Source organism: Hipposideros armiger, unplaced genomic scaffold (genome assembly GCF_001890085.2).
Source record: "Hipposideros armiger isolate ML-2016 unplaced genomic scaffold, ASM189008v1 scaffold_302, whole genome shotgun sequence".
Taxonomy (NCBI): domain Eukaryota; kingdom Metazoa; phylum Chordata; class Mammalia; order Chiroptera; family Hipposideridae; genus Hipposideros; species Hipposideros armiger.
Genome location: NW_017731652.1, coordinates 87046 through 98699, shown reverse-complemented (window position 1 = coordinate 98699; position 11654 = coordinate 87046). Strand labels below are relative to the sequence as shown.

General features: G+C 58.5%; 1 protein-coding gene across 12 annotated transcripts in view; it reads right to left on the bottom strand.

Annotated features, from left to right (window-relative positions):
• HCN4 (hyperpolarization activated cyclic nucleotide gated potassium channel 4) overlaps window positions 1-10095 on the bottom strand; it is a 68492-nt gene extending 58397 nt beyond the window's left edge. For all 12 annotated transcript variants that reach the window (XR_002125928.1, XR_002125929.1, XR_002125922.1 and 9 more), the window contains exon 1: window positions 8317-10095. Coding sequence is in view for 1 of the 12 variants with exons in the window: in XM_019659589.1 (XP_019515134.1) it covers window positions 8317-9095 (779 nt within the window). In the remaining 11 variants the exon portion in view is untranslated. The remainder of the gene's footprint in view (window positions 1-8316) is intronic.
• Window positions 10096-11654: the final 1559 nt, after the last annotated feature.

Here is an 11654-nt window from a genome sequence, read left to right as displayed (position 1 = left end):
CACATGGGAGATTTGGTGGCTCTGGTGTCCGGCAGCAGTGGCACTGTTGTTTATTTATAATTTACACTTCACCTCTCAGAGAGGACCAGAGGCAGCTGGCTCAGATGCTAAGAGGTATAGGACCTCAGGGAGCTTAAAGGAAGGGGGCACTTCCTAAAGGGGAGAGGTGGGCCACATGCCCACACTGCCCCAAGCCCTGGTGTCTCAGGGGGGCACTAGGCTGGCTCAGAGGCTTTGTTTAAAGACTCCAGCTCCTGACCTCAGACCAAGGCCTTATCTTGGTCCCAGGCTGAACCCTGATCCTGAATATACACTGAGCTCTGATCCTGGTCACAGTCTGGGCCCAGAGTGTGGCCTCAAATTGAGTCTTGACCTTGATCATACACTGAGCCCTGACCCTGCTCACGTACTGAGCCTTGATCCTGGCCATACACTGAGCCTTAACCCTGTTCACACATTCAACCCCAACCCTGCTCACGCACTGAGCCCCGACCCTGCTCACAGAGACCCCACCCTGTTCAGACTGAGCCCCGACCCTGCTCACAGGCTGAGCCCCGACCCTGCTCACACAGAGACCCGACCCTGCTCACACTGAGCCCCGACCCTGCTCACATGCTGAGCCCTAAACCACAGACTGACTCCACTTCCTCACTTCTCTGAAGGATATAATGAATAGACCATGTGACCCCCATTTCTCCGGTGGAGAGAACACAGACACCACTGGCTACTTGTCCCCTTCCCCTTTGAGCCCCAATGACTCCTATCAAGGAACGGTGGGTGCATCAATAGCACAGCATGCCGTTCTCAAATCCCAAAGGTCCCCATGCCAGTTAGGACCTGCTTGAGGAGGAGCAGGTGGGCAGACACCCTAATCCAGCATCCCCGGGAGCTGCAGCCCCAGAGTGAGGGCCGCATAGACATTTCTCAGCCTCCAGATAAGGAAACGCTCCCTTCTCATGGGATGAGCTTAAATCAATATAAGACTCCGGAAATTCCTATCACCCCAAACTTCAGGCGTGGGGCTAGGGAGACAAGAAAAAGCTCCAGTGACAAGAGCATGAAGAAAAAGCCTTCCCTGGACATGCTCTGGCTGGGATTTTGGGGTGACTGCAGGGCTCTAAGACCTTTGCAGTCAGATGTCACATAGCCCACTTGGGTTCTGGCTTCATCTCGGACTCGGACTTATCAGTGACCTTGGGCCAGTTGCTTTTGCTCTCTGGTCCTCTGCTCCCCATTTATGAAATAGAGGCTGTCGGCAGGAGTTTGCTAAGGCCTGTCGAGACCTGGTATTCTGAGACTTTGTTACATGTCCCACGTCAGCTGTGCCCCAGGCCCTCAACCCCTCTGCACACATACTGTGTAGTCAAACATTATCTGCAACATTTTTATTCTCAGAAGAAAGTTTTCTTGAACTACTTTAGCAATTCAACTTTTTAAAACTAACAAAACAAAAAAAAGAAGGAGGATTAGGAGGAGGAAGGAAGGAAGAGAGAGAAGGAGGGATAAGTGTGAGTTTAGAGTGCTAGAGGCCAAGTTCAAATCCTAGTTCTGGTACTTCGTAGCTACATGATTTGGGGCAAGTCTTTTTTCCCCTATCAGAGCCTCAGTTTCCTTATCTGTAAACTGGGGACAATGAACCTATTTTTCTGGCGCTCTGAAGAGTAAATGAAATAGGAGATATTAAGCTTTTATCACAGTCCAGCACATGGTAGATAGTTCATAAGCGGTGGTTACTGATTTGTGAATCCACCTGGCTTTAGTCTCTGTTGGTTTGAGTCTGGGTTATAAATTCAGAAGCCTACAAGGGTCAGGCACCTAAATGTGTATTAGTGACTTTGCTGGGTATAAGACAGAGACCTTAGGGACAGGTGGGGACAGTGGGCACCTGAGGAGCAGAAGCCAATTTAAAGGGGGCAGCCTCTAGTCTGTTTCAGCTCCCTGCTACAGAATGGGAACATAGAGCCAGAGCTGCCTGAGTTTCCAATTTTTCAAGAGAAGCCCCAAATTTTTATGTTACGTCTTTTCATTTTAAAACACTGTCTCAGATTTGTTATGGCACATTATGCTGGCCAAACAGAACACATCTGGGCACTGTAGTTATTCCACGGGATGCTGCTTAGCAAACTCAAGTCTAAGTACTTCTGTCTCATCTTGAGCACCCTCAGTGATGGGGAGCTCACTACCTGTCTGTGCTGCCTCCTTCCCCAGTTCTGGGCAGGTGCTGAGTGGCTTGGGGATCACAGATTTCCAGGGCCCTGGCAATGCTTTCTCAGTAAAGCCAGGCTGGCAGAGAACATCCTCTCCGAAGCCAAGGCAGTGCCCCTGCCCTCCCCCAGGCCTGCTCTGGCTGGGAAATGTGGATTCTTCAGCGTCCCCTGGGCCCAAGCAGGGCTGCCTGGCTGGCCTCAGTAGCCCTTCTATTAATTAGCAACTGGCAGTAGCAGCTTTGTAAGGGCCCTTGAGCCAAGGGGTATGTGTGCTGGAGCTGGCTGCCTCCTCAGTTATAGGACAAGCCCTCCAGGGACTGGGGTAGACCTTCTACTCTGTGTGAATCACCTCATGGGTAGCCAGTGTTGTGACAGGCACAAGGGCCACTCAGGCTGTGGTGACACTTGTCAGTGCCATCTTCTATATGTAGACTGGTGCCTTCCAGGGCAGAAGGGGGCAGAGAGAAGTGACAAGTGAGCCCAGACCACATGGGAGGCTGCTAGGCATGATCTGGGCAGGAGAGAGTAGCATTAAGATTCAGACATCCCTGCACGCTGCCCGCCACACACACACACCTTAGGGTGCCAAGGCAGCTGCTCGTGGTGGATGCCTCTGTCCTCCCAGCCAGCCCGTCAGAGCCAATGCTGGCTCTCCTCCCCTGCCCCTCTGGACTCTCACTGACAACATCTGCTCCTTACCAGAACTCTCACTGCAGCACAGCAGGCATGGCGCTCCCAGCCCCTTGTCCTCCAGCCAGGCCCACCCCTCTGGCCCTTTGAATGGGAGCGAGGCTGCCAAAGCAATGGGACAGGATGGATTAATGAGGGCCTTCTGGCCACCTGGCCTCCCCTTGCTCACCCACCCCAACAGCCCACATCCAGGGCCAGCAGGGACCAGGCAGCCATGCAGGAAGGGAGGCTGTGAATCCCATATCGCCAAGTCTGTGGTCAGCCTCTGTGGCTGAGGGCTGCAAAGCCCAGTACACAGAATTCACCCTGCCGTGCTGGGCACTAGAGGCCAAGGGGAAAAGGCAGAGTGCCCTCAGGGAACTCAGTCAGGGAGCCCAGAACAAACATATGGCCTGAACCTCAGCACTCCAAGCATGGTTCTGGACTGGGAACCAGCTGCATCGCATCACCTGGGCACTTAGCAGAAACGCATAATCTCAGGCCCCGCCCCAGACCTAATGAGTCAGAATCTGCATTTTAACCAGATCTCCAGGTGAGCTGATGACAGCCTGAGAAGCACTGCATTATAACAAACACAGAGCTCCAACCAAATGCCAGGAGGTGCTCAGAGAGAGAGAGAGGGGTGGTGGTGGCCGCAGTGGCCTGTGAGGGCATCCCGGAAGACCCAGGGACCCTAAAACATGGGAGAGAAGAGCAGATGGGCAGGCAGACAACCCAGCGCTACGGGAGGCAGGCCACCTGCAGCAGCTCACAGCAGCGAACAAATGGGGCAGGGCCGGACAGGGGAGAGGCCCCAGCCTCCTCATGTACAGGCCAGACCAGGACCTGAATCCTTGCAACAGGGAGAACCTAGAGCCCAAGCCTCCCCACAAGGGTCCTAACCGCACGCCCCATGGGGTTTCTGTGCATTATCAGCATCCAGGGACACTTTGGCCGAAGCATACCCTCACCCCATCAGGGGTGAACACTTCCTCATTGCTGGAGAACCCTGCTGCCCCCTGTGCCAGCTGATGGCTCCCCCAGGCAGCTCCCCTTGGAATTCCACTCCGCACCAAGGCCACTGGCCACAGCCTGCAGCTCCTTCCTGCTTGGCGTTCACACTGAACGCAGAAGATGAGTTCCTGGGCAATGGCCCCCAGGCAGGCCCGCCCAAAGAGGGGCCTCGGAACCCCCAGCTCCAGGGCCAGGCGGCCGCCTTCTTCCTCCTCAGCACCTCCTACCGGAACAGTCCTTCCCATGGTTGAAAGGGAGAGAGACAGGTGTGGGACTAAGGGAACAGGAAAGAAACTAGTCCCCAGGTGGAGGACCTTTCCTTCAGGCATCTAACTGCCCGTTTTCACGTCCGTCCTGCTGGAGGGCCCCAGGAAGGCCAGCTGTAGGGGGCTAGCACCCGCCCCAGGCCAGGACTTCCTGCTGGCATGGCCTAGAGTGGGGCTCAACAACCTAGATGGTCTTCAACTCAGGGGCTCCACAGACCCCAGAGATTGAGTGTCATATTGTGTGTCTGGATTGTACATGCATCTACCTGGATACTCTATGATTTCCAGCAGGTTCTCAGTTAGGTCTCTGATTCAGGTTCAAAAACACTGGCCTGAGCCAAGGACAGAGGCCCACTGGTTCGCCCAGGACTGGCGGAAGAAAGCGATGCATGCCAGCATGGTGTGGCTCACAACAGCATCACTGTCTCCAACAGCACCCTGGAACGTCTCACCTCCACAGGTAACTACACTTGTACTATTTGTGTCTAACATGGCGACAGGACCCCATTTGTCTCGGTGGGAAAACTGAGGCTCAGAGAAGGCTCACATCCCAAGCAGGGCCCCATAGCAGACAGGGCTGAGGAGGTGATGTGAGTTGGGCAATGGCAGTGCCTGGGGCCAGGTACTAGCGCAGGAAGTCAGTTTTAGGTCACCCCTGGGACCTACCAGGCCCCTGGCCCAGTTTCCATGATTTTGGAGCCCAGCTGTCTCTGCCTCAAGAATAGGGCCCTTTAGGACCCTTCCTTCTCTTCTCTGCCCTTCCCTACCTCAGTCTCAGAAGACTCAGGCTAGGAAAGGGAAGGGGCCAAGCTTGCTGACCTCCACTCTCAGGCCAACCTAGAGTCTGGAGCCCAGGAGCAGCCCCAGAGCTGACATCCCACATGGACACTTCCCCGCCAGCCCCATGTCCACGCACCCAGCCCCCAGACACATAGCCGTACACACACCCAGGCCGACAGCCCCCACTCGACACTCTGCGCCTGATGCTTGAAAGCCTGACCAGCTTCTGGGAACAAGACGAGGTCCATCTTCAGTTGGGGTGCCCACTCCTTTCCGCTCTCTTTTTCTCCACTTGGGAAAACAGGATCACGCAGATACTATGTTTCACTTGTTCTGGGTTCCCACTGCCAAGCCCGGCTTCCAGGGCATGGCTTATGTGGAAAGAAGGACCCACCCAGGACCCAACAGCCCAACCAGCGGTGGTGGGAGCCTGGGGACAATGCCCTGAGGGGCTGTGCATCCTGGCCTCTTCCTTTACCAAACCTTAAATACAAGTTTCAAAAGGTACGTGGGGAGAGGGAGGGGGAGGACAGGCGAGCCCACAAAGCCAGGAGGAGCCACGGGGGTAGCCGGGGCTTGGTGTGTGTCCGGGGGGACGAGGAGAAGCAGAGGCGGCCAAGAGAAGCCTATCGTTGGACATGGCCACCATGTAGATCCCTCAGAGCACAGCCCATTCCAGCCCTTGGGAAAGACACCCAACCTCCCTTCCCCAGGGACAGGAGATGTCCAAAGCAGCCCACGACAGCAAGCTCTGAACTCCAAACCACAAACTCAATCTATCATGGTTTGCTGGTGATTCTTTATTAAACCAATTCTGTTGGATCAATGCTTCCTGCCCGTCAAAATGATGAATAAATCCTCCCTGGCCTGAGCAATGGTTGCAGAAGCTCGTGTAAAGCCAGAGCTGGGCAGTGGGATTGGTTCCATATAGAGGCCCAAGGTCAGCGGCTGAAACTTGAGGGACTGAGGTTTGGGGTGCTGGGTGGCGGGAAGTGGGTGAGGCCGGTTGAGTGGTGGGGCTTTTAAGCTTAAAAGACTTAGTCAGGCCCTTGCCTCTTGGGTCTTCTGCAAATGAGACCAGCTATTCTGGCCTCAAGGCCGGACAGGCATGGCCACTACCTCTCCAGACACTCACAAGATGGTCTTTCTTGGGTTCCTTTTTTCACACCCCACCCAGCACCAGAAGGCTACCAGGTTGTGCACAGAGGATGTGTGTTTCCAGCTACCAGTCCCTGTTGCTTGTTGCACAAACCCGAATTCAAAGCCCAGTCTGACCTTTATCCTGTTGCCCATTCATCCTGCCTGCTGCATCCATCCCTCCCTATCTCCACCACCCTCCCCCTCCACCATGTCCCGGGCAGCCTGCAGTTACTGGGAGATTCTGCAGCAGGGGGACTGCAGACAGACAAGCCAAGATGGGCAGAGGAAGCTCAGGAAGGCGGGGAGGTTCCCACTGATGGAATCAACCCAGTCCTAGCTGTTCACCACCAGGGTAAGACAAGACAGGGAAGGCATTGCCCAGTGCCTCAAAGGTGCTCCACCAACGCCTATTGTGGATGGAGGCCAGGTATGTCTGGGGTTGGCCCCTTGCAGACCCCAAACCCCAGGCTGGTGATGAGAACTCTGAACAGAGGCTTTCAGACAACAAAGACAGCGGGGAGCTGAGCAAGGGAAGGGAGGGCCCCCCAACAAAATCAAGTGGTGGATATTGGCACAGCCTACCTGCCACCCCCACCAGGGAGTTGGGAGGGAGGAGGAGAAACCCAGGACACCCAGAGGGTTGCAGGAGACACAGTTCCTGGCCACTCCTCTCTAGCTCAGGCTAGGGTCATCAGGTCCCAGGACTGAACAGAGGGGAGGCCACACATTAGGAACCTGGCACCAGGAACCAGGACAGTTCCTGATGGGAGGGTCCCACGTTTGCTCACAAAATGTGGAGATGATGGCTGTGTTTTTAGCCTGTCCTCTGGCCTCCCAGACCCCCTGAGAATGAGAACCCTGGACATAAGGGTTAGGAAGAGCAGTCCCTAAAAAAAAAAAGAAAGAAAGAAGAAAGAAAAAAGAAAGAAAGAAAGAAAGAAAGAGAGAAAGTAAGAGAGAGAGAGAAAAGGGACAGCCTTCTCTGTTCATCACCTATTTTAAGCCATCGAGTGTTGCCTGACTGGTCATTCCCAGCACGAGAAATCTCTCTCATTGGATGGAAAACGGCTTTGCTCTCATTACAAATCTAGCTTCCCTGGAGTTTGCAAAAAGGGCTCTGGGTTGACAAAATACTCATTTATATTGGCAGACAAGCAGGGTAGGCAGGAAAGGGAGCTAAATGGGGGGGGCAGGGCCCAGAGTGACAGAACAAGTTAAACCCAGCTCAAAGGGGTGACTATTTTTCAGACACTCACTTCAAACCTGTATGTGAGGAAAGCCTAGGGGAGCACTGAGGGACCCCAAGACCTTGACTGAGACAGGGGTACCGCTGATCCCAACTTCAGAGGCAATCATGGATGTCTCTTTGCAGACACCTCCACAGGCCCTGAGTGGTGTCTGCTGTGCACTGGCATCTGACTCAGGTGATGGGGGAGGGGTCCCTTGCTCTGGGGGCCCCCAACTGACCTGTGAGAGACCTAACAGCTGCTGGAACTTGGGCCACTGGGGTGAGGAGGTACACTAGATGAGCTTGGGGTCACAGGACAGCTGCCATCAGTCAGGGCACCAGGCATCTTCACTGACCACTGTGAGCAAGGTCATCCTGTCCTGCTAGTCTGGACGCCAGCTGCCCAGGATGTCCACACCTGGCCTACCACTTGGCATGAGGAGCTGGGCCAGGGTTAAGGTGGGTGCAGAGGGCTTTTATCCTGGGCCTGAGGCCCCAGTCACCTCAGTGCTCCAGGCGCCCAGCTCTCTCTGCCCAGCTGCAGCCTCCCAGAAGGCAGCTATTAACAGCTGGGGTCAGCTCCCAAGGGGCTGGCCCAGCTGCCAAGAGGTCTGTCTCCCTTTGTGGCCCTGCTCTAGAGAGAGGCTGAATGACCTGGAGCTGCCTCTAGGATGGACACCCTGACTCTGCAACCCAGAAGGTGGGCTGTGTGGCTCGAGGTGGCAGACAGGGCTTACCCTGCCTGCCAGCAGGGCTAGGCCAGCCTCAAAACACCTTTTCCACCGGCCTCTAACGCGGCCCAGACCCCAAGAGGACAAGACCCAGAGCCGGAACACAGAGGAAAGTTCCCTGCACAGTGCAGGAGGAGGCCTGGGGGTGTCGCAGACCCTAGAGGCGCCCCGTTTCTCTCAGAGCTCTCAGCGTGAAGAGGGAAAGTTAACTCCGGCTCAGAGGCAGAGCCGAGAAAGGCAGCATGCCTGCGACCGCTCGGGATCACCGCCGGCCCCCTTACCTGAAGTCGCTGTAGGGGTGGATAATCCAAAATCCGGCCGACTTGACCCTCTCCTGCTCGCGCTCCACGGCTTTCTGGCTGCCGAACATCCTCAGGGAGAATTTGTTGACCCCGGGCTGGAGCATGGCCCCGAACTGGCGCTGCATGAAACCGGCCTGGCCCAGGCGCACCTCGGCCTCGGGGAGGATCTGGTCGCCGGCGGCCGCGCCTCCCTCCACTTTGATAGCTGTGTCCACCGAGGGCTGCTCGCAGGAGGCGGAGGCCGACTGCGCGGACTGCTGGGGCGGCGGCGGCGAGGCTGCGGGCTGCGCCGAGGCGTAGGGGCGCTCGGGCTCGCCTGCCAGGCCCAGGGGCGTCCTGTCCTCGCCGGGGGACGCGTCGCCCTCGGCAATGAGCCGCCGCTCCTCCGCGGAGTCATGCAGGTGCCCGTGACTGCTGCCGCCCCCCGCTCCGCCGCCGCTCCGGCTGCCCAGCGAGGCCAGGCTCCCGCGGAAGCGCCTGCAGTCGCCGTTCGTGCTGGACTTGCCCGCGCCGCGGGCGGGCCCCTCGCCGTCCCCCGCCCCGAGGGCCGCGCACCGGGACTCCGTGCCGCCCGCGGCCGCCGAGGGCGAGGGCGAGGGCAGCGGCCGCAGCCTGATGCTCCTGCGGCTGGGGTCCTGGCGGCCCCCGGCCCCCTCCTCTTCGGCGTCCTCTTCCTCGTCCATGATCCACGCCTTGGCCCCCACCTGCTGCGGAAGGCTGTAGAGCCGCTTGCGCATAGACGGCGGCAGCTTGTCCATGGTGCTAGGGGCGGGGGCCGGGACCGGGGCAGGGGCACGGGTGCGGCGCCGCGGACCGGCCCCAGGTCCGCCAGCCGGTCCGTCCGCCCGCGGGGACGCGTCCTTCGCAGCCGGCGCCGGGCCGCCTCAGGCGCCCATGCTCCGGCAGGCTGCGTGCCGCGCGGGGAGGCTCCCAGTCCCGCTCCGGGTGCCCAGGCTTGCCGCACGGCGCCTCCTCCCGAGCCAAGCTGGGCGCGGGGACCCCGCGCTCCCTCCCTTTCTCTCTTCCTCCCTCCTGCGTTCAGGGGCGCGGCGCGCGGCTGGGCTCCAGGCGCCCCGCCCCCGCGGGGAACAATGGGCGCGGGGAGAAGCGGTGCTTGGGCCGCGGCGCCGGGAGAACTGCTCTGGAGCGCAGAGCGCACAGCCCCGCGCGCCTCCCGGGCGTGCGTCCCGCGGGCAGTCGGGCTGTCAGTCTGTCCCGCCGCCCTGGCTTTGTGGCCAACCACTCTCGAGCTCTCCTCGCCTCCTTTGGCCGAGGCCGGCCGGCCCGTCCCGGGGCTCCCGCCGCAACCGAACGGAGCCCAGCGGCCCGCCGGGCTTACATCAGTGGCCGCCTCCCCCAGAGCGCCCTCCGGCAGCGCTCAGCTCCCGCGCCCCGGAATATTCATGAAGCCGCCGCAGCTCACGGGTTGCCATAGGAGCGGCTCCCGCAGCCGGGCCTGCCTACCTGGGATTCTTAAAGGGGCAGCGACGTGGGCTGGGGGCCGGGAGGGTGGCCTGGGGGGGCGGGGAGGCGCGCCCCGTGAGGGGCTATGGGCACACCCTCGCCGGACCTTAGGGATTGGGGTGAGAGGAGCTCTTAATCCTAAACCCTCAAATATCTTTCATTGGCCAAGGGCTGGAAGCGCGCCCCAAGTCTAAGGTTCCGGTTTAGGTTGCCAATTCCTCACCCCAAGATCGGAGGGCGGGGTTTCCCGATCTCCCCTCCGAGCCCTGGGCTCGCCTTTCTCTGGAGGTTTTGCTTTCAGCTAGGTCTTGGACCCTCCTCCAGGGAGGCGGGCGGGTGGTCCGGATGCGGAGCCCAGGGCCTTCCCGCAACGCGCCTGGAGAGGGGGTTTCCGGGAAATGCGCTGCGTCGGAACTGCTCCTGGGGTTTTCCTGTGAAACGAGTGGGGGGCGATTCCCCACGCAGGTCTTTCCCCTGCAGAGACTCGCAGCGACTGGGCAAGGAGGGCGAAAGGTGGGGGAAACTCCGGACTCACAGGGCGTGCAGGTGAGACCCAGCCCTTCGAGGTAAGTCTTCGAGGAAATATGCCTGCAGCAGCCACGGCAGCGGAGTCCGATCGCGTACGCACCTCTCCCGGGGTGGTTCCGACGCGAGGTTCCGAGACTAGCCGGCTGCAGCGGGAAGCCAGCGGGTCGGCTCCTCTGGCGACCGGGCACTCTGGGGCTAGCTGTGGACCTCCTTCTCCCTGGGTTCTCATCGAGGTTGTGACACCCCTATGTGGACCCACTAGGAGAGTGCCTGCTCCACGCAGGCCCCCTACCCTAGAAGCTGCACAGCTCCACTCCGTTTGAGTCGGCTCTCCACCCCCAGGCCAGCCGGTGATCCAGCTGTGTGTCCTCCCTCTCCGAGTGCAGTCTCCAGCCTTATGGACGACGAATCCTACCAGCTCAGCCAGAGATATTATACAGCTCTACTCCTCTCCAACACCCTGAGACAGCCTGACACCTCCCACCCACACAGGCCGGGCTGCCAGATCTCCTCTCCCTGGCCTGGGGGCCGTCAAAATGGCCCAGACGTTATTCAGATCCTCTCAGGGAAACATCCCAGATTAGCTCAGAAATGCGGATGGAGTATTAGAGGGAAGGGGTTGGCCAGGGAAGGTTGGATTTGGATTAGTGCTGAGTGGAACCCCAGCGAAGCCTGACAGGAGGGAGACAGTACGGTCCCTTAGCTCTGACATCTCTCTGAAGAATAACAAAGTTTTTCTTCAACGGATTTTTTATTCTCGTTTTTTTTTAGCCCACTTGTGAGCACATCCCCCACCCCATTCAGAGGAGAAAATCTGGAAGCAAGATGGAGGGGGATTAGGTAGCCTGGCAAGGGCTTTTCTGCTTTACCGGCTGGACCACAGGACCTCCCATGGGGGAGGGAAGGACTAGGGTGATGACATCACTGCTAGCTGGCATCTCTACTTTTGAGCAGCTCTGAGCTGACAGTTCTCTGCACAGATGCTGGGAGGCCTAATCCTTGAATGTCCTTGGGTCTCCTTGAGAAGGAGTGTTCTTAACTGGCTGTGAGCCCTGCCTGCCCTGGTGTGCCAGCCACAGGGGGAGGACTTCCATTTAAGTCACTTCCATGGGCTTCTGTGTCCAGCGGGGGGGCTAGCCTTTTCTATCCCAGCTTCAGGATGTCAGCCTCAACAGGCTTCCCAGTGACCCACGGCATAGGCATCCCCATCTCGAGGAACCCTTCCCTGGCCACTCAAATCTTGGCCATGTCCCATCTTTTGGCCCCCATGTCCTGTGCGCTCCCATCAGCCCGAGCACTGAATACACAGTGCAGTCTGTGTGCCC